The sequence below is a fragment of the Rhinolophus ferrumequinum genome, chromosome 4 (assembly GCF_004115265.2).
Source record: "Rhinolophus ferrumequinum isolate MPI-CBG mRhiFer1 chromosome 4, mRhiFer1_v1.p, whole genome shotgun sequence".
Classification (NCBI taxonomy): Eukaryota; Metazoa; Chordata; class Mammalia; order Chiroptera; family Rhinolophidae; genus Rhinolophus; species Rhinolophus ferrumequinum.
Window position 1 is genome coordinate 87,843,151 of NC_046287.1, and position 23,876 is coordinate 87,867,026.

Genomic DNA, 23,876 nt, shown 5'->3' on the forward strand with positions numbered 1-23,876 from the left:
GGGCTGGCAAGGAAGGAGTTGGAGTTGAGGTGGTAGAACCAGTCAATGGAAACGCAGTTTAAAAATTGGTAGTCGTAGGAAGGAGGGTTAAAGGGGGCAGTTTGTTGTTTCTCATTTGTTCACAAGTGTGGGATTAATTACTGTTTGTAGGCTAAATTGAAGAAACCAGAGCAAAGAGCCTGGGGTAAGTGAAGAGCTGTGAGGGAGTCGCGGTTGGATTTTGAAGGGGCCTCAGGTGAAAAGGACTTGAAATACAGGCAGTGAGCCTGGGCTGCAGTAGGATCGGGAAACTGGAACAGATTATGTTTAATTATCTAGTCACGTATTAGTTATACTTCTGTTTATTCTTTTATTTAAAAGTTAAATATATTTTAAAGGGGAAGGGAAGATGAAAATAGAAAGCATGATTCTAAATAATTTCAATATTCAGATATATTTACAAGTTTTAGGGAGAAAGTTTTATGAACTGGTGATTCCCAATTAAGGCTATCATATTATTTAATGATAAAATGCAAATTCTCTAGAAGAATAAGTTCTCATTGACTTAAATCCTTCTGGAGGAGTGACAATAATTTAAAATGCCTCCTCACTCCCCTCGCACAATTTAAAGTTACAGTCATGAACTATGGCTGTTAGCAATAATTGAGTTCTGGGAACATTGTTTTTGCTTGGAATAAAGGAATGGTACTCGGATGTTAAAGTTCTAGAGGCTGGACATGTGCTTTTGTTTTCAAAATTTTGTTAATGTGGGGCTAACACAAACACTTTCACGTATTCTTTTGAGCTTTTAAAACTTTGGGAAAGTGGGATATTTGATAGACTTGGAGCTGAATTAATCCAGTTTTCGAATAGAGAGAGAAAGTACACGGGCTATAGATTGTGGTTATAATCTCTGCCTTCAAGCAGCTTTTAATCTAGTGGGGCTTTTTTTTTTTCTATTTTTACAGATACTGCTAACTTGATTCTAAAATTCATATAGGCTTACAAGTGATTCCCCAAATAGCCAAACAATCTTGAAAAAGAACAAAGTTGGAGAATTCACATTTGGCAATTTTAAAACTTACTACAAACTTACAGTAATCAAGATTGGGCAGTACTGCATAAGAATAGACATATAGACCAATGGAATGGACCTGGGAGTCCAGAAATAAAATCTCATATTTACAATTGATTGTTTTGTAGGTCAGTTGATTGTCAATAAAGGTGCCAAAACAATATAACAGGGAAAGAATAGCATTTTCAATAAATGGTGCTGGGACAACTGTATATCCATAACAGATAGCCATGGGACAACTAACTGTATATCCATATCCATATGTAAAACATGGATGTCTACCTCATATTGTGTATAAAAATTAACTCAAAGTTGATCAAAGACCTGAATGTAAGAACTAAAACTATAAAAGTTTCAGAAAAAAGCATAGATGTAGATCTTCATTACCTCAGTCTGGGCACTGTTTTCTTAGTATGACACTAAAAGCACAAGTGACAAAAGAAAATATATAAATTGGAATTCATCAAAATTAAAGCCTTTTGTGTTTCAAAAGATGTCATCAAGAAAATGATAAGGCAACCCACCGATGGGAGAAAATATCTACAAATCATATATCTGATAAGGGATTTGTATCTAGGATATATAAACTCCTACAACCAAATTAAAATTCAATTTTAAAATGGGCAAAGGACTTGAATGGATAATTTTCTAAAAGAAGTTATGAAAATGGCCAATAAGCACATGGAAAGTTCCTCAACATTATTGGTCATTAGGAAAATGCAGATCAGATCAAAACCACGATGAGACAGCGTTTCATACCCACTAGGATGGCTAAAACAGATAGTAGCAAGTGTTGACGAAGATATATAGAAATATACCTTTGGTAGGATTGTTAAATAGTGCAGCCACTTTGGAAAACAGTTTGGCAGTTCTTCCAAATATTAATCATAGAATTACTATATGACCCAGCAGTTTTACTCCTAGGTATATGTTCAAGAAATATGAAAACATTATATACACACCTTCATAGCAGCGTTGTTCATAATAGCCAAAAAGTGGAAACAACCCAAGTGTCCATCAGTTGATGTATGGATAAATAAAACGTGGTCTATCCATACAGTGGAATACAGTTGACTCTTGAACAACACGGGGATTAGGGGTATCGACACTTCATGCAGTTACTAATTCGTATATAACTTATGACTCACCCAAAATTTGATTTTCTCTTCAGTATCTGCAGGGGCTTGGTTTCAGAATGCCCCCCACCCCTGTAGATACCAAATGCGAGGATGCTCAAGTCCCTTATATAAAATAGTGTAAATCAGTGCACACAGTTGTTCCTCTGTATCCACAGATTACCAGCCACAGTGGAAAACACTGTTGTCAGTTCACAGTTGGTTGAATCTGTGGATGTGAAACCCAGGGGTACGGATGGTATATTTATTGAAAAAAAAAGTTCATGGGTAAGTGGACCCACGTGTCGTGTTCTGCGCGATGAGGGTTGTGGGGAGCCAGGAGGGCGGCGCAGGGTTAAGGAATACAATAGCTATGAAGAGTGTGCAAGCGGGCCCAAGGGACTACAGTCTGAAGGACTGAGCCCCGAATCGGGCCAACGCATAGCTTTTATTAGTTAGGTGGGGAAGTAAAGGAGATAAAGCTTGTCAATCTCAAGATCTGTGAATCCCATACATCATAATAGGAAACTGATTCAAGCCAATCACCCTTGCCTGCAGGCAGCTGCACCGTAAGTCTCAGGATGTATGTACTTCCCCAAGGGACAAAACTTTATGCATATGAATAGATGGAGAGCACACCATTGAATCTCTTCCCTTGCAGGTTGTAGGAAGGAATGCAGCCAGAGGCATAGGCTCTCCTTAGCCAGGGGAAGGTGGGGGGCTGTGCCCACCTCTATGAACCCCGTAGATTCTATTGTTGGTCCCCACGTGACTGCCTGGCTTGAGTTGTCCCCCCCCCATGGGGAATCTTACTCGTCATTGGCTGACCAGCCATCTTTCTGGGGCCAAACAGGGAGACATAAGGTGCAAGCACAAAGGTGAAGCAAAGTCCCTGAAAGGATCCATCTCACAGACTCTCCTTGCTTTGGGGGCAGGTACGAGGAGACAGACGGGTAGGCTGCTGTGTACCCACGCAGTTTAAACCGATGTTGTTCAGAGTCAAGTGTATTATTCAGCATTAAAGGAAGTGAAGTACTGATAAATGCTACAACATGGATGAACCTCAAAAACATTATGCTAAATAAAGAGGTCTCATTATTCCATTTATAGGAAATGTCCAGGCAGTCCAATCAATAGATGTAAAATGTAGATTAGTGATTACCAGGGGATGTGGAGCAGATGTATAGAGAATAAATCATAAAGGGTATGTGTTTTCTTTTTGTGGTGATGAAAATGTTCTAAAATTATTTTATGGTATGTGACTTATATCTGAATAAAACTGCTATTAAAAGCAAAAGGTAAATTATCCTTCATTAGTACAAATTACCTAATGAAGGCATTTTCAGAATGGAAAACTGTATGTAATAAGAGTGGCATGGAATTCTGGCTTCTCATAATGATGCAGTACCTTAGACAGAATTACCTACGTAGCAGTTAGAAGATCTGGACAAAATAGATTTTTTTCCCCCACAAATTTTTGTTTTTTTAATTTGGAGGATTGCCCTCAGGTTTCTGATTAGCCATTCTTTTTTTTTTTTTTTTTTAAGACTTTTATTAAGATATACCTAACATACAATATCATATTAGTTTCAGGTACGTAGCGTATTATTCAACATTTATATACCTAAAGAAGTGATCGCAATGATAAGTCCAGCAACCATCTGACATCGTAGCACACTATCACAATATTATTGACTGTATTCCCCGTGATGTACATTACGTCCCCATGACTTAGTTATTTTATACTTGGAAATTTGAACCTCTCATTCCCCTTCACCTCTTTCCCCCTTTTTAAATTTTCAGTTACAGTTGACATTTAATATTTTATATTAATTTCAGGTGTATAGCATAGTGGTTAGAAATTTATATAATTTGAGAAGTGATCCCCCTGATTAATACTGACCTGGTACTATACATAGCTATTACCATATTATTCACTGTATTCTCCATGCTTTACTGCACATCCCCATGACTGTTTTGTGACTTATCAATCTGTACTTCTTAATGCCTTCACCTTTTTTCACCCTGCCCCTAACTCCCCTCCCATCTATCACCCCAATAAATCTAGTACCCATCTGGCACTATACATAATTATTACAATATTATTGACTGTATTCCTTATGTTATACTCTACATCCTCATGACTACTTTGTAACCAATTTCTACTTACTAATCTCTTCGCATTTTTCACCCATCTCCAACCCCCCATCTGTCTGGCAACCATCAAAATGTTCTATCTATGAGTTTGTTTTGTTTGTTTATTTCATTCTTTACTCACACATAAGTGAAATCACATTGCATGTATCTTTTGCTGTCTGTCATTCTGTCATACTTCATTCAGCACAATACCCTCCAGGTCCATCCATGCTGCCACAGATGGCAAAAACCATTCTCTTCCCTGGCTGAGCAATATTCCACTGTGGATAGGTACCACCTCCTCTTTATCCATTCATCTGTTGATGGATACCCAGGCTGTCTCCACATCTAGGTCATTGTAAACAATGCTGCAGTGAACTTACTATGCACACATCCTCTCAAAGTAGCATTTTGGGTATCTTTGGATAAATACCCAGAAGTGGATTACTGAGTCCTATTTTGTCTCTTGTTATAGCCTTTGTTTTAAAGTCTATTCTGTCTGGTATAACTATTGCTACCCCAGCTTGTTTCCATTTTTATGAAATATCTTTTTTCACTCTTTTACTTCCAGTCTGTGTTTTGCTCTGAAGTCTCTTGTAGGCAGCATATATAAGGATCTTGTTTTCTTATCTGTTTAGCCATCCTACCCTATCTTTTGATTGGAACATTTTATTCATTTACATTGAAAGTAATTATTGATAAGTATGTAGTATTGCCATTTTACTATTCAGATTTTTGAACTTTTTTGTTGTTCTTAAAGAAGTTCCTCTAAGATTCCTTGTAATCCTTCTGGTTTGGTTTTGATGAACTCCTTTAGCTTTTTCTTGTCTGGGAAGTACTTTATCTGTGCTTTGATTCTAAATGATAGCCTTGCTGGGGAGAGTAACCTTGGTTGTAGGTCCTTGCTTTTCATCGCTTTGAATGTTTAGTGCCAATCCTTTCCTGCCTGCAAAGTTTCTGTTGAGAAATCAGCTGAAAATCGTATGGGAGCTCCCTTGTAAGTAACTAACTGCCTTTCTCTTACTGCTTTTAAGATTCTCTCTTAGTCTTTAAGTTTTGGCATTTTAATTATGATGTGTCTTGGTGTGGGCCTCTTTGGGTTCATCTTGTTTGGGACTCTGTACTTCCTGGGCTTGTATGTCTGTTTCTTTTACCAGGCGACACAAGTTTTCCATCATTATTTCTTCTAATAGGTTTTCAATTCCTTGCTCTGTCTCTTCTCCATCTGGTACTCCTAAGATGCAAATGTTGGTATGCTTTATGTTGTCCCAGAAGGCGCTTTTTTGGATTTTTTTTTTTTTTGCTGTTCTGATTGGGTGTTTTCTGCTACCTTACATTCGAAACACTGATTTGATCCTCTGCTTCACCTAGTCTGTTGATTCTTTCTAATGTAGTCTTCATTTCAGTTATTGTATTCTTTATTTCCAACTGGTTCTTTTTTTTTTTAATTTTTTAATTTTTTTTTTTTAATTGGGGAATATTGGGGAATAGTGTGTTTTTCCAGGGCCCATCAGCTCCAAGTCATGTCGTTGACCTTCAGTCGAGTTGTGGAGGGTGCAGCTCAGCTCCCAAGTCCAGTTGCCCTTTTCAGACTTAGTTACAGGGGACGCAGCCCACCATCCCATGCGGGAATTGAAGCAGCAACGTTGTTGTTAAGAGCTTGCTCTCTAACCAACTGAGCCATCCGGCCGCACTACCGGCAGCTCAGCAGCAGCTCATTGTCTTCAATCTAGTTGTGGAGGGCGCAGCTCACTGGCCCATGTGGGAATTGAACCCGCTACCCTGTTAAGAGCTTGCACTCTAACCAGCTGAGCCATCCGGCCGCCCCCACCTGGTTTTTTTTTGTTTTTTTTTTTTTAAGATTTTTATTGGGGAAGAGGAACAGGACTTTATTGCTTTATTGGGGAACAGTGTGTACTTCCAGGACTTTTTTCCAAGTCAAGTTGTTGTCCTTCCAGTCTTAGTTGTGGAGGGTGCAGCTCAGCTCCAAGTCCAGTTGCTGTTGCTAGTTGCAGGAGGCACAGCCCACCTCCCTTGCGGGAGTCGAACCGGCAACCTTGTGGTTGAGAGGATGCGCTCCAACCAACTGAGCCATCTGGGAGCTCAGTGGCAGCTCAGCTCAAGGTGCTGTGTTCAATCTTAGTTGCAGGGAGCGCTGCCCACCATCCCTTGTGGGACTCGAGGAATTGAACTGACAACCTTGTGGTTGAGAGCCCACTGGTCCATGTGGGAATCGAACCGGCAGCTTTTGGAGTTAGGAGCATGGAGCTCCAACTGCCTGAGCCACTGGGCTGGCCCCCCAACTGGTTGTTTTTTATGTTTCCTATTTCCATTTGTATGTTTCCTATCTCTTTTTTGAAGTTCTCCCGGAGATCATTGAGATACTTACTACGATGTTTTTAACTCTGTATCTGGTAGATTGCTTGTCTCCATTTTGTTTAGTTCTTTTTCTGGAGCTTTTTCAATTCTGTTATTTGGGACACGTTTATCTCCCCACTTTGGCTGCCTCCGTGTTTGTTTCTTAGTTGAGTGGCCTTATGTAGTAAGTGTCCCGTGTGGTTCAGTGGCACAATCTTCCTGGTCACCTGAGTCAGGTACTCCAGATGTGTCCCTTGTGTGGGTTGTGTGTGCCCTCCTGTTGTGGTTGAGCGTTGGTTGCTGTTTGCCTGTCAGTAGGAGAGATTGACCCTCAGGCTGATTGGCTGTGAGGATTGGCCATGACCACAGTAGAGAAGCTGTTGTGCAGGGGCTGACCCTACGGAGCAGGATTCACTTTAGCAGGGCTCTGGTGCCTGCCCAGTGTGTCCTTTGGGTGTGTCACCCATGGAAGCAGCCAGGTGGTGCTCCGGCTGGGTCCACAGTTGGCTACTGGTCATGTCAGTCCCGGGCCCTCCTAGGAGGGGCCCCACTGCTGGCCAAGTTCAGCTGTAGCCTGTGCCCTGTCCAGGACCACCTGGCATGAGCCACAAGGCAATCCCCAGATGGCCGCTGCCTGTGCTGGGCTTGGAGATGCCTCGTGAGGCCAAGCTGGTTCTTTTTTTTTCTTTTCAATTTTTCCAACTGGAAAAATTGGAAATTTTTCAAAAATTGGAAATGAGGTGGGTTGTTCCTAGTGCTCAGCTTGGGGGTGCTCAGCCAGACGTTCGGGACACACCAAAGCAAGGTACTACTTGTTTGGGTTTTTGTGAACCTTTGAGAGATTTTTTTGAAAGTCCACTACATGAGCCAAGAAAAGCTGTTTATATGGAAAAGCCACTGGATGTGACTTGAGAGGGCCTGAAAGTTGGGTGGGGTGGGGTTTCAGGGAATCAGGGCAAATGAAAGGTGTTAGCTAGGTTAGTGGAAACTCCGATATAGCCGCCACCTGCGTCTGCACACTGGGAAGGGGATGGGCTCAACAAAGAAACAATGGCTCTGCCAGCTGCTTCATCTGGGAGAAAGCTGCCTTTCCAGCCCTCTCCTTGAATCCATACAATTCAGGGTCTCCCTATATGTTCCTGGTGTCTTTTGAGCTGCTGCCCCAGCACTGGAGCTCAGAGCAAGTTGAGTCCGTTGGCGAGTAAGTCGGTGTGCAGGCCCTTTAAGAGCAGTACCTGGGAATTCAGCCACCCTCATTTCTCTCAGCCACAATCTCCGCAGATTTTCATAGCAAGAAGTTGTGGGGACTTCTGTCCTTAGCACTGAAACCTTGGGCTGTGGAGCCTGGTGTGGGGCTGGGACCCCTCGCTTCTCTGGGTGGGACTTCTGTAGCCAAGATATGCCTCCCAATTTTTAGTGGTCACATGTGGGTATGAGACCAGCCCATTCCACATCTCTGCCCCCCCCACCAGTCTTGAGGTGGCTTCTTCTATATGTCTGTTGCAGGGCTTCTGTTCAGCTAAACTTCAGGTGATTCTCAATGATGGTTGTTCTGTAGTTTAGTTGTAATTTTGATATAAAGTGAGGTAAGCACAGTGTTCATCTGCTCTTTTATCTTGACCAGATCTTGGACAAAATATATTAAAATTTTTATTTAAAGGCTCTAGAGAATGGTCAAAAGCAGACAGAAACTGGAGGGGTGTCTATTCTTAAAACTGATAAAATTCATGAGTTGATGGTTTTTTGTCTGAGGGTATTCTATAATCCTCCCAATTTTGGGAGCAGCATACTACAGCCCTATTGGCTTGATATATCAGAGTGCAGATTTCCAGGCTGACAGAGTAGCCAGCAGAAACTTAGCAGCAGAAAAATCTTGGAAGATTGGAAGCTGCAAAGGGAGTGAGCCTTAAAATTTGCACCTAAGATCTGCCCAAATGTCTAGCAATCTGCTTTGGGGTGTGTGTGTGTAAAATCCTTTTAAATTGTTTTTAAAGTAGTAGCATTGCCAAGTTATTTATAAAGCGAAAAAGTTTATGTCGCTTTTCAATTTTTAAAATTTCTAATGGATATCTAGGACTGTGAATGCAATGAAATTTTCTGTCTGCAATGGAATTGGAATATATATTTTTTGAGATGTAAAAACAGGTTTCAACTTTTTGATATTAGCCTTACTATTAAGTTTCCGCAACCCCTGCTGTATTTCTTTAAACTGTAGCTAGCAGACCAGTGGAACTTAGATGGGGGTTTGAAGTTTCCTATTCATTCTTAATTTCCCATGTTAGACAAGACCTTTTAGATTAACATAATGCTTGTCTTCCAGAGGTGAATCCATTCAACGGCAAATTTAATATAATTTAATGTTCTGGTGTTTAGATTCTAAGTTGTTCGTTTTTGGAAAGAGTAATATTGGTGAGTTTCAAGCTCATAAGCTATGAGTCTTTGTGGAAAAAAAATCATTTTAGAAATGTCATCTTTTCTGGGAAATTCCTCTAACACTCAGGCAGAAGTAGTTGGTGCTTCCAATGATCACAAATAATGTAACCCATACTTAAAGGACAGAGAAGATTAAAGAACAATCTGTAGTCAGCACTGCTCTAGGTTGGAATGTGTCTTTTTAGTAGTTCGATAAAATGTAGTATTCATGGTCCCATGCAGCTAGCAGTCCCTTTTTAGTCTACTTTCAGCCTGGAAGTTGTTCTGTTCTCAGTATACAGGCAAGAGGCTATTTGTGGCCTTCCATCATAAAAACTCAGTGGACAGGAGGAGTAATAGGATTTAAAATTGAAAATGCAGATTGCAGTCTGTAGAAAAGGAAAAGGAATATTGATGATACCTACTTTGGGATACAACCTGTGCTAGGTGCTTTTGTTAACGTCTGTTTATCTCATTTAATTCTTAGAATCATTTTTTGAGGTAGTTTAATATCCCACTTTTAAGGAGTGTTATTACCTAAAGATAGGCAAAAAACAATAGGTGAAGCAAGATCGATGAGGAAATTACGAGCTCAGTTTTGAATATGTTAAGGAACTTGTGGGATTTTCTGGGGAGTAATCCAGGAGACAGACACTTCAGCTCAGGAGAGAGACCTGGCCTTAAAGTTTTAAGCCACTTAAATTCCCATGGTGTTTGGACTTGTAGAATATACCAAAATCTATTTACAAATACAGCACATTATTTAAAGGATGTTGGCTAACGGGAGCTACAGTTGAAGAATAATTCAAATCTGACATCTGAAATTTACTGTCCACATTGGCTGCCTTTTCTTCTCAGAAACTAAACTTCCTTACATATTCCCTCCCTGCCCGCATCACACATTTTATTTGTTTTTATGGGTAAGCAGCTTACAGTTCTTTTAGTTGTGCACGTAGACTGTCGTTAGCAGGTGTGGATAATTCCTCGAACTCCATTTTTTATTAATTTGATATTTTCTGGGGGTTTATCCTCAAGTAAAGTCTTCATATATGATTAGTGGTACTATTGTAACAGTTTATCATCATCAAAAGTAATGGTCCATTAATCAAAACTGTGTGTTACTGGCATTAGGATACGTAATGGAACTCAAAGGGTTCTCTTCCTGAGGTGTTTTATTCAAGAACTAGATGTCGTTGTCGTGGTCATGGTTATGTTAGGTAGTTTTTCATTTACTTGCAGAAGTAATGTAGACGGGATTCACATCCAGAGCACTGTCTCCCCAAAGGGAGGGTTAGCCATTACTTATACACACTACTTTGGTTAATTACATGTTGATTTCTTCTTTGCAGTTGGCTGCACTTATCCCCTCTGGTTCTGTCAAGCTCATTCTGTTTACAGCTGCATCTGCAAAATACTGTGCTACATTTTAACATTTATCAAGAATAGCATTTAGTGAGAACCTCCCAGATGTTGAGATCCTTGTCCTACCTAACAATTAGGCATATAGATGAGTGGAAGAGAATTGAGAGTCCAGAAATAAACTTTTTAAATTTATAGTAAATTGGTTTTTGACAAGGATCCCAAAACAATTCCACAGGAAAAAATAGTCTTTTCAACAAATGGTGTTGGGACAGCTGAACTGTATATCCTCATATAAAGGAATGAAGTTGGGCCCTTATCTTACAGTATATGAAATTAACTCAAAAGAGATCAAAGACCTAAATGTAAGTGCTAACATTAAAACCTCTAGGATAAAAAAAAAATACATATAAATACTGTTTCCCCGAAAATAAAACGTAGCCGGACCATCAGCTCTAATCAGTCTTTTGGAGCAAAAATTAATATAAGACCCGGTCTTAACTTTACTGCAAGACCGAGTATAATATAACATATGATATGATATGATATAATATAATATAATATAACATAACATAATATCTCGGTCTTGCAGTAAAGTAAGACCAGGTCTTATATTAATTTTTGCTCCAAAAGACCCATTAGAGCTGATGGTCCAGCTAGGTCTTATTTTTGGGGAAACACAGTACATATAAGCGATAGTTTCTTAGCAACAACATCAAAAGCACAAGCATCCACATAAAAATAGATAAATTGGATTTTATTAAAATTAAAAATGTGGGGCAGCCAGATGGCTCAGTAGGTTAGAGCACGAACTCTGAACAATAGGGTTGTCGGTTTGATGCCTGCAGGGGCCAGTGAGCTGCACCCTCCACAACTAGATTGAAGACATTGAGCTGCTGCTGAGCTGCTGGTGGGGTGAGCTCTTAACAACAAGGTTGCCAGGTCAATTCCCGCATGGGATGGTGGGCTGCGCCCCCTGCAACTAAGATTGAAAATGGTGACTGGACTTGGAACTGATGGGTCCTGGAGAAACACTCTGTTCCCCAATATTCCCCAATAAAAAGAGAAAAAAAATGTGCTTCAAAGAACATAATCAAGAAGGTGAAAAGAAACCCAGAGAATGGAAGGAAGTATTTGCAAATACTTCTATTATATTCTATAAATATTCTAAAATTCTATAAATATTCTATAAAATAAAATATTCTATAAAATAAAAAAAATATTCTATAAATATTCTAAATATAGAGTTGTATTTAGAATATATAAAGGACTCTTAAAACTCAATAATAAAGACAATTCAAAAATGGTTAATAGACTTGAAAAGACATTTTTCCAGAGAAGATACACAAATGGCCAATAAGCGCATGCAAAGATGCTAAACATCATTGGTCATTAGGGAATTGCAAATCAAAACCACAATGAGATGACTTGACCCTCCACTAAACCCACTAGGATGGCTAAAATAACAAAAACAGATAATAATAACAAGTGTTGATAAAGATGTATGTGGTGAAATTGAGACCCCCATGATTGTTGGTGGGATTGTAAAATGGTATAACTACTTGGGGAAACAGTTTGGCAGCCTGAAAAGGTTAAACGTTGAGTTACCTTATAACACAGTGATTCCATTCCTAGTTATATACCCCAAAGAAATAAAAGCATATGAGCCCTCAGAAACTTATTCATAATAACATTATTGATAATCGTCAAAAAAGTAGAACCAGTCCAAATGCCTTTCAACTGATAAATGGCTAAATTAATTGTGATATATCCTTACAGTGGAGTATTATTTGGCAAAAAAAGTAAGTACTGATGAAAGAGAACATGAATGAACCCTGCAAACATCATGCTAAGATCATAGAGTCACAAAAAAAAATACTGTATGATGCCTTTTTATGACTGACTAGAAGCATATCTGTAGAGACAAACAGATTGATGGTTGCATAGAATAGGGGTGGTAGAATGGGGGAGGGGTGACTATTAAAGGATACAAGATTTCTTTTTGTAGTGATGAAAATATTCTAAAATTGATTTTGGTGATGGCTGCACATTTTTCTGAATATACTAAAAACTATTGAATGTACACTTTGAATGGGTGAATTGTGTGGCATGTGAATTATATCTCAAACTGTTATACTACAAAAAAAAAAAGGGTAATGGTTCCACTGTGATATGTTGACTAATCGCAACCTAGATTATATATAGGTATGCAAAACAATATACTGTATTATTTTCCACACCAAATACAAATATTTCTCTATATTAATGATTAACTAGATGTTTCCTAATTATAAACCTGTGTTCTGTTTATAACCTTACTGAAAAGTTACACACCATCGCATGTTTCAGAATTTACCAGGAAACAAATCCAGATGATCCAGTGATTAGTGATTAACATGTAGTTGGTAACTGAAGCCATGGAAACACACATGATATCCAGAAAGGGTTTGTAGAGTGAGTAGGCTGTAGACAGAACCAAGGAAAGAACAACATGGATGAGGGAAGGAAGAAGGCCAAAGAGATGGTATTATGGAAGTTACGAAGCTGAGAGTGAATGGTTAACAGCGTTTTCCTGTGGAGCTGCTGCCTGAGGGTTGTGTTCCAGGAGTAGGAGGTTGCTGAGGGTCTTGGCAAGAGCAGTGTCAGCGGGATTTTGATGGGAGTGGGCCAAGCGAATGGAAGTGAGGACAGGGGAGATTCCTCTTTCAGGAATTTTGGCGAAGGGGGACAGCAGTCAGAAAAAAATGTAGGTTAAAGAAAGGCTTTAAAAAAAATAGAACGGTTGAAAAATGGGAGAGTATAATTCATGAAGCGAGACCCCTGAGGAGATGAGAGCACTGTCTTTGTGATTGGATGAAAGGACGCGGGGATGTTTGAGGATGCAGGTTATTTATTGGGGAGGTTTGGATACACGATAGGAAGTTGAGGGATTTGCTACTCTCTGATGCTTTCTGTTTTCTTAACATAATAGGGGACTTGAGAGCGGTATCTTTTTGTAGGAAACCTAAGTAGGGAAGCCTGCAAAGATTTCCAAACAGGAAGTGTTGAGAGCTTAATTGAGATTAGAGATCTAGAATTGGCAATTCCCATAATGGAGGGTGAGTCTTGTCTTTTTTTTTTTTTTTTTTTTTTTTGTCTCTTGCAGCCCAGCTTTTGGAGTGAGAATTGAAGTGTCCCAAGGTTAGCTTTTGCCAGGCCAATAAGATAGACGCACAGGGAGCAGAAGTGTTGAAGTATGAGGACTATGTAAGAAGGAAGCAAAAACAGGAAGGGGTTGATAAATTGGGAGAAAATAAAGGCACTAAGGGATTAATGTAATCTTTGTGGATCTAGGTCCATCTGTCCAATGACTAATTAATGGGAAAATGTTTAATGCCTTAATTGGATCTAGGCAGAGTTTTGCTGTGAGGGTCAGAGATTCCTCAAATTAGAGATCACTGCACATGGTGTTTAAGGGAAAGTCTACCCATTTCTTATTAAAATGTTGAATATTTCAAAGTTTTTGAATGAAATGTAAAATATCCAAAATTTATCCTCATTGGACTGGCAGATTTGAGGCTGGTTCTCAATGAAAGAATCTTGAGTCATGGTGAAACTCAAACTTAGGGGAAAAACAAACAAACCTTCAGTATGCACCTGGCCGGCCTCTGGAACTGGGTTGTTTGAAGGATTGTTGACAATACCAGGATGTTGTCACGACTTGGTTTGGAGAGGAAAACAGCCAGAGTCTTCAAAAATATAAGGTGACAGAAATAGATTGGACAGAAGTGATCTGGTTAGATGGTGTAAGCCTTTTCCACAGCGGGGTGGACTCAGTGGGCTTCACGCAGCCTAGCGATCTGTGAGGTGTGAGCCCTGACACGTGGGGTATTGGAGCCTCGCTGACAATGGTGAAGACAATAGTGTTTGCAGAGGGCTTTCCAGGCCAGACTCTGCCCATCATAAACTCTTAGCATGAATTTGATTCATTTGTCTCAGTAACCCTCTGAGGCATTGTTATCTTCATTGTAAAATAAAGAAACTGAGGGAGAGAGGCGGTAACATTTCCAAAATACAAAGTTTGCATGTGGGGAGCCAGGATTTAAAACTAGACTGCTGAGTCTGGGGTACATGTTTCCAGCTACATGCGCGGTGTTGTGCAATCAACAGTGCCCTCGTGTAGTTTGTCCCATGTCTGTGTACTTCATGTGTGTGAAATAGTGTATGTTGTTTATACATACCTTAGGGGAAAATTCTTCAGTACAGTTTTTTTATGCATTCCACTTTGGCGAAGATTGTGGTGTTGTATATTTTATGGAAATGTTCCCCTTTAGAGCTGTTGTTCCTGGACCAGCAGTATCAACATCAATATCACCTGGGATCTTGTTTGAACCAAATTCTTTACCTTCACCCCAGACCTGCTGCTCGAGCCAGGCTATTCTGATGCAGGCTCAAGTTTGAGAACTACTAACCCAGAGCAAAGGGTAGTATGAGAATGTGAATGAGAATTCGAATTACGCACTGGGGTGGTATTGGGATTGTCAGTGCTTTTTGTGTCATCTTCTGTGAATTGAAATCTGGTGGGTATTAGTGAAATCTGGTGGCTGCGGTTTGGTATATTGATGCTGCCAGGCGCAAGTGGAGATGGGGAGGCAAAATGTCAGTGGATCACCGCTCAGACAATTCAGAATGCTTGGTGGTGCATCAGTAGTGTTATTTTCTTTAAACATTTAAAAATTGTTGTTTGATATACAGAAATAGTAATGCAGGTACAAGTTTGGAAGCAATAATAAAACAAATATCCATGAATCTAATCAATTTAAGAACTAGAACAAAAGCTACCTGTGTTTTCCGCGGATCCCATCCCTCACTTCCTACCAAAAGTAATCCACTGTCAGAAATGGGTGTAAATCATGACTTTACTTTTCTAGATTTATGATACGTGTTTATATGTGTCCTGAAATAATATATAGTATTTAGTTTTGCTTGGTTGTTTTATAAAAAATACTGTGAAATAGTCATGTTTATAATATGAAAAATGAAGTTTTTTTTACTTTGTTCATGTTACATTGCAATTCTGAATTCGTTCATGTAGCTCTAGCTCATTTATCCTTGTTGCTGAGTAATAAATGTTGTATCTCACAGTTCATTTATTTTAATGAACATTTGAGTTATTTTCAACTTTTTTTTTTGCTATCATGAACAAAACAACTTGTGTATGTCTCATGATGCACATATGCAAGAGTTTCTGTGGGATTTATACCTTGGAGTAAAATTGTTGTATCCTTGGGTATTTTTCAACTTTACCAGATTTTGCTAAATTGTTTCCTTAAAATGGCTGTACTAACTGACCTTTTTTACCAGTTGCTCTCATTTTGATGAACACTTGGTGATGTTATACCTATTAATGTTTGGCGATCTTAAATGCAAAATACTGCCTCGTTGTCTGAATTTGCATTTTCCTGATTAATGAGGTTACCCACCTTTTCATGTTGACTATTGTTTCATCTTCTATGAAATGCCTTTTCTTGTCTTTCTTCTACTTTTTCTATTGTCTTTTCTTATTGTGTACTTCATGTGAGTAGTTTATATATTCTGGGTATTTCACTCTCTGTGTGGCATCTTTCAAAGAACAAAAATTCTAAATTTTAATGGAGTTATTCTTTTGGTTTTAGCATAATGTCTACTTAAATCTTTCTCCATTCAGGGTTCATAACGGTATTTTTCTTTAAAAATTTAAAGTGTTGCTTTTATAAGTTTTCAAACCTTCTGGAATTGATTTTTTCTGTATGGTGATATAGTAGGTAATCCAGTTTCAGTTTCCCCCACATGGTTATTTGGCCCAGCTGTGTCTTTTCTCCAGTGGTCTTCAGTGCCATCTCTATCGTATCAAGCTTCCGTATATGTAATTACAGCTAAACATAATTAATGGTAGTAGCTTACTATTAAATATCCAGTTCAGTGTTCAGGTTTCCCCATTGTCTGTTATATGTAACACACACAAACGTGTACATGAGTGTATAAAACACATTGTAGTTTGTTTGGATCAGTATCCAAATAAGGTCCATTTGTTGTGATTGGTTGATGCCTCTTGAATCTCTTTAAATCCATAGGTTCCTACTCCATTTCCCGAACCACCCCTCCATGCTTTTTTGCCTCATTGCTTGTTGTTAGAGAATTGGGTTGTTTATCCTGGATTTTGCTGGTTGGAATCGCATGGTGTTTAAATATATCCTGTTTTCTGAATTTTCTGTAAATTGATTGTTAGCTATAGAGGCTTGATATGATTGACTGACTGACTGATTTGCCAAAACTGACTTATAGGTGGTATTATATAATTCTTTAAAAAAAATTTTTGTTGAGATGTAATTCACATACATTTTCATATACCATACGACTCCCTCATTTAAAGAGTATTCGGTGGTTTTTAGTATATTCAGAGTTGTGCAGCCATCAGCACAATCAATTTTAGAATATTTTCATCACCACAGAAAGAAACTTTATGCCCTTTCGCAGTCACTGTCCATCCCCCCACCCTTCCCGTGCACCCTCCTTCCCTAGACCTAAGCAACAACTCATCTACTTTCTTTAATTTGCCTGTTCAGGACATTCATATAAATGGAATCTTATAATATGTGGTCTTTTGTGACTGGCTTCTTTGATTTAGCATAATGTTTTCAAGGTTCTTGCACCTTATTAGGATGTGTCAGTACTTTATTCCTTTTGATTGCCGAATGATATTCCATTGTATGGGTATACTACCTTGTATTTATCCATTCATCATTTGATGGATATTTAGGTTGCTCTTTTTGGCTCTTGTGAATAGCATTGCTATTAAATATTCATGTACTAGGTTTTGTGCTGACATATATTTTTATATGTCTTGTGTATACACCTGGGAGTAGAATTGCAGGGTCATATGGTAACTCAGTGTTTCACCTTTTGAGGAACTGCCAGACTTTTTTAAAGTGACTACGTATTGCATTTATAATTACACCAGCAGTGTATCAGAGTTCCAATTTCTCCATATCCTCATGAGTACTTATTCTGTCTTTTCTTTTATCATCCTAGTAAGTCTCATTGTGGTTTTGATTTGCATTTCTCTGATGGCTAATTATATTGAGCATCTTTTCATGAGTTTACTGACCATTTGTATATCTTCTTTGGAGAACTGTCTATTCTGATCCTTTGCCCATTTAAAAATTGTCTTGTCTTATTGAATTGTAAGGGTCCATTTTATATCTTAGCTACAAGTCCCTTATCAAATACATGATTTACAAGTCTTTTCTCCCATTCCATGGGTTGCTTTTCATTTTCTTGGGTATTAATATCTCTACTAGGTGGTACATAACGTCAGGTCGTCTTTTGTGTGTGTGCTATTTGCAACCATTGATGATCATTCTCTAGATCCATTAATTTATTAACTATTGTAAAATGGTGGTATTTAAAATCTATCATTCCTTTATTAGAATTCAAAGCTCAAAATTAGTATTCTTTTAACCTATTGAATAATATTTCTCACTGCCTGTGACTTCCATTGCTTTTGAGGAATCAGCTTTGGCATGAATACCTTAAACATGGATACACAGTGGGTGGCAATCTTGAGTATCAGCACGATACCCTTTAGGTTTTTATTTTTTATTTTTTTGTCCCAGAGCTATAGTTTTCTGACTATATCACCACTTGAGAGGTCAATTTTGTATCCTTATACAATCTCCTATCTTTCTCTCCTTCCCAAAATATGTATACATTTGCTTCAGTTGGTATACTTAGAAAAACAGAGTTAGTAGCCCAAGGAACAAATATATAAATATATTCATTGCAGATGATTTTTTAAAAACAGGTTTATTGAGATACAGTTTATATACCATACATCTCACTCTTTGTAAGTTTGAATTTTAGTAAATTTTTACAGTTGTGCAACCATCACGTATCTAGTTGTAGAATACTTCCGTCACTCTAAATTCTGTCCTTTTCTGAAATTATTTATCTTATAGAGATTCTTAACCTTGGGTTGACAGGCTTCTGATGGCTCCAGAACCAGCTGAAATTGTATGTCACAAACATGTTCTATAGGGCGTGTGTTTTTAACAAGGCAAAATGTTAGTAAACTGTCAGTTATACAAATGCAGTCAAAACCATTGGATGTATCTTACTAAAGTGATTCTGGAATTGTTTCTATGATGGAAAAGCTTTAGGAAGGAAAACTATGAGGATATGCTGTTTAAAAAATAAAACCTGTATACTTTATAGTTTGTTTAAAAAGTTAGACCTATAAAATATAACCGTTCATAAGGCAAATAAAATCAATAGAGAATTTTTTAAAAATCAGTCTTCAGTCTGTTGATTTTGAAAGATGATCTGTTTTACTCTGGCTGTTTTTAGGATTTCTTTCTTTTTTCTTTTTCTTTGGTGCTCTGCAGTATTACTGTGATTTCTTTTTATTTTCCTACTTGGAATTTGGTGGGCTTCTGGAATCTGTGGTTCAGTGTTTTTTCATTCGTTCTGGAAAAATTCTCAACCACTGTCTTTAAATGTTGCTTCTACTCAATGCCTCTTGTTTTCTGGAACCGAAACACTCTTTTGTATCCTCTTTTGTACACTTTCTTACTGTATCCTCTTTCTTCCGTATTTATAATCTTTTTGCTTCTTAAATTTGATAATTGATAGTTTCTTCTGACCTGCCTTACAGTTCATTGATTCTCTCTCAAACTACATCAAATCTGCTGTAAAATCCATTTGTAGAATTCTTAATTTTGGTTATAGTACTGTTTCAACAGTTATTTTTCATATCTCAAAGTTTTCTTTGGTTCTTTTTTTCAAATCTGGTCGTTTTTCGTAATTTCTTCTGGCTTGCTGATACTTTTAATTCCATTTTTCTATTCTTTAAATATTTACTGTAGTTATTTTATGTTTCATAACTTAATTCTCATATCCTAATTCCAAGGGGGAGTGGCCTATATTCTTCTTAGTTGTTGCCATTGATTCTGTAGTTATGACTCTATGTATAGTGGTTTATTTTCTTATATATTTGGTGACTTTTACTTAATCCTCAGGGCCAGATGGACCGTTTTTTTGCAGAGAAGGTTTGCATCTGTTGAGAAAGTCTTTTTGGCCATCTGAAGGTTCTGACTAAAATGAGAAGCCTTAGCTTTCCAGTCCTGCATCCGGGTCCAGGACTTAACACACTCTGTTCCCAGTGTGAAGTGGATTATTACCCCTCATTCTGTCCTTTTCACATATTTACCTTTTATGATTTTCCCCTTAGGTTTAATCTTCTGGGCTCCCCCACCCCCTTATTACTTACACGAGTTCAACAATACATTAAATAAGTATTTTTTCTGTTACACCTAGGGTCCAGTTTGAATAAAACATATAATCTTTCAAAGTATGAGGTCTTCCAGAAGTGACATACGAGAATACATTTTTTATTACTAAGAATGATGTATGTTATTTAAAATAATACTAAAAATAAAATCACCCCATGTCATTATTACCTTTCCCTCTCCACCACACACAAACCCAACTCTAAAAATAACTCCTTTAAAACTATCAAAGTATCCAGTCATTGATCAAATTTCCAGTTGTCTCAAATGTTGTATATTTTTAATGGTTTGTTTGGGTCATGATACAACTAAAGGTCTATACCTTCACTGTGATTGATTGGTATGAGTTTGAAGTCTCTTTTTTAATCTATAATCTTTTAATCTTATGTTTCTTTTTTTACCCATGCATTTTATTTATTGAAGAAACTAGGTGCATAGTCTGGATTTTGTCTCTTGTGGTATCATTTAGCAATGTTTATCTGTCCTGTATTTTCTGTAAATTCATCGTTGAGTCTGGAGGGGTTTTTTCTTTATAAGATTTAGATTATTTTGGGTAGAGGGGACAAGAGTGCATCCCATGTGATGGTTTTCTCTCCCAGTAGTGTCCCTTTCTGCAATGTTGACAACCATTGAGGAACATTGCCTAAATCTCTTATTCACTAGGAATTAACGGTGATATTCTAATTCTATCATTCCTTCTTTATTGGCTGGAATACTATTTTAAAGAGAAAGTTCCCCTCATTTCTTAATTGGGTAGTTTACCCCCATGATAAGAATTGTTTAGGTAAAGGCAAAATGAGAGCTTGATTCTCTACATTTATCAGTTTTCAGAATAATGAGGTGGTTCATTAGCACCTTCCAATGATGACGAATTTTTATTTTTTCATAATCTGAATTCATTCTGAATCCTACGTACATTTCGGTTCATTCTAGTTATTAATCTTATTGATACTCTTAATTGTATCCATGACCAATTGGAGCCCTTGCAAGTTGGCTCCTAGGTATTTTTGACAGATTTAGGAATTTTTTAAAAAGATATTTTGCATATAATTGATATTTATATTGATATTTCCGATTCAAAATCTACACTGCAGTGTTTTGCTAAACCTCTTCAATCATACATCTGTATCTCCTTGTTCCAGGCTGAAATTCTTGGTTTTCTCTGACATTAGGAATGATAGAATTTAAATATCAAATTATTACTCATTTCCTTTATGCCAGATAAACAACAATCTCAATATTACAACTAGTATTTGGATTACTGAAAACAGTTTAGAGTTTTCTTTGTACTTCTCTTGTCTTTAGTGTTGAATGGAAATATACAGTCAAATTATTTTGAAAAGTTACATGGAATAGTGTTACTTGACCACCAACTAGGTATGCATTTAGGTTCATTATTATTATTATTTTTTTACTTTTTAGGGATTGCTATTCTTTTAAAGTTTAATTTTGTCATACACATTATTCATTTACATATGGTTCTAAAGTCAGATATAGTTTTTTTGAGCTCTTTACCCTACTTCCCTCCTATTCCTGTGTATTTATGTTTAAAATAGTTCTGTGTGATTTGTTTTTTAGTATATTTTTGGTATTTTGGAAAGTTATTTTTGTTAACAGTGGTTAGCCTTATTAGTACTCTCTCTTTAGTTATATTGATTCCCTATTATGTGCATCATTGAAATTGGTTGTGACCTCTTCTTCCCGTTCTCCTCAGCATCTGATGTGAAGTGTACCCTTTCTTTTCAGTTTTTAAAACTTGGCCTTTATTTTGAAATAATTGTAGATTCACATGCAATTGTAAAACATAATACAGAGAGATCCTATATACCCTTTACCCGTTTCTCCCAGTGGTAACATTTTGAACCACTATGGTTAAATATTGATATTTGTACGATCAAGATATAAAACATTTCCATCACCACAAGGATCTCTCATGTTGCCATTTTGTAGCCATGCTCGCTTCCTCCCACCCTTACCCCTCCTTAACCCCCTGGCAACCACTAATAGCTTTTTCTCTTTCTATAATTTTGTCATTAATAGTTCAAGAATGATGTATAAATGGAATCATATGGTATGTAACCTTTGGGAGTGGTGTTTTGTTTTTTTCCTCATAATCCCCTGGAAATTCACCCAAGTTGCTGTTTGTATCAGTAGTTCATTCCTTTTTATTGGTGGATAATGTTCCATAGTATGGATGTATCACATAGTGTGGATGTATCACCATTTGTTTAAGCTGTGAAGGATACCTGGGTTGTTTCCAGGTTTGGGCTATTATGAATAAAGCGGCTATAAACATTTGTGTACAGATTTCTTGTGAACGTAAGTTTTCATTTCTCTGGGATAAATGTCCAGAATTACAGTTATTCAGTCCTATGGTCTCTCATATTTAGTTTTTTAAGAAAGTGTTTTCTAGATGGCTGTACCATTTTACAATCCCACCAGCAATGCATGAATTTCTCCATATCCTCATCACCATTTGGTGTTGTCACAGTTATTTGTTTTAGCTGTTGTGATAGATGTGTAGTACTATCTTATTGTGGTTTTCATTTGCATTTTCCTAATGGCTAATGACATTAAACATGTTTTATTGTGCTTCTTTGCCATCTGTGTATCGTCTTTGATGAAATGTGTTTTCATTTCTTTCGCCCTGTTTGTTCTGTGGAGCTCTGAGTGTTCTTTATGTGTTCTAGCTACTAGTCCTTTATTGGATATGTTTTGCCCATTTTTTTCTGTCTTTAGCTTGTCTTTTCATCCTCTTCACATGGAAGCTTTCGGCGAAAACTTTTAATTTTGATGAGGTCCAATTGACCAGTTATTCCTTTTATGGATCATGCTTTTAGGGTCAACTCTAAGAACTCTTTGCCTAGCTAGCTCCAGATCCCAAAGATATTTTTCTTTTTCTTTTTTCTAAAAGTTTTATTGTTTTACACTTAAGCGTGATCCATTTTGTCTTAATTTTTGTGTAAGTTATGACCTTAAGTTGAAGTTCATAATTTATCAGTGTCTACCTGTTCCAGCAGCATTTGTTGAAAAATCTATCTTTCCTCAATTGAATTGCTTTCACACTTTTGTCAAAAATCAGTTGAGCATATTTGTGTAGGTCTATTTTGGGTTCTCTAGTCTGTCCCATTGATCACTGTATATGTCTCTCCACCAGTATCACACTGTGTTTATTCCTATAGCTATATAATAAATCTTGATATTGGGTAGACTAGACTGATTCCTCCTACTTTATTATTATTTTTAAAAATTGTCTTAGTTATTCTAATGACTATGTCTATGTAAATTTTAGAATAATCTTTTCTGTATCTACAAAAAGTATTGCTGGGTTTTTTAGAGGAGTTGGGTTAAACCTATTTATCATTTTGGGAAGAATTCACATCTTTCCCAAGTTGAGTCTACCAATCTATGAACACAGTATGTCTCCATTTTTTTAGATCTTTGAATTCCTTCATCAGTACTGTGTAGTTTTCAACATCTGTGTCCTATACAGATATTTTTATGTTTATACATACATATTTTTTGAGATTATAAATGGTATTGATTGTATTTTTAATTTCAGTGCCCATATGTTCATTGCTAGTAGATAGACATACAATTGATTTTTGTGTTTTTATATTGTATTCTGTGACCTTGTTGAACTTATTAAATCTACCTTATAAATCACTAGATTTTTTTTCTTTTTGGCCTGATGTTCAGAGGTGTGTCTCTCTCTTTCTTTTTGGAAATCCATGAGTTTTACTTATATATCTCAGTATTCATTTTTCTGGGTTGATTTCCCAGGTGCTTGGTGTACTCATTATTTCATTTCCAGTCTTCTAATTTCAGGATTTTTTTCTTGAATTATGGATTTTAAAATTTATATTTTAATATTGCTGTTTTATTGCTTTGGTTTTCTTCTTTGAGAACTCATTACATGAATTTAGGATCTTTATTGTCACTTTCACTTGAATTTTCATCTTCATTTATTTTTTTAAATTTATTAGTTAATAATAACACATAAGTTTCAAGTATACAGTTCTACAGTACATCATCTGTATATTACATTATGTGTTCACCACCCAAAATGTAGTCTCCTTCCATCACCATATATTTGACCCCTTTTATCCTCTTCATCCTCCATCCCCCTTCCCCTCT

At 37.2% G+C, this 23,876-nt stretch overlaps 1 protein-coding gene across 2 annotated transcripts in view; it reads left to right on the plus strand.

Moving 5' to 3' along the window:
• The window catches only part of KPNA3 (karyopherin subunit alpha 3), a 101,258-nt gene that overhangs the window by 19,450 nt on the left and 57,932 nt on the right, over positions 1-23,876 (plus strand). Inside the window, exon 2 of one of the 2 annotated variants that reach the window (XM_033104639.1) lies at positions 13,655-13,667. The exons of the other annotated variant lie outside the window; for it this stretch is intronic. Coding sequence (XP_032960530.1) covers positions 13,655-13,667 — 13 coding nt within the window. The remainder of the gene's footprint in view (positions 1-13,654; positions 13,668-23,876) is intronic. 2 annotated transcript variants of the gene reach the window in all.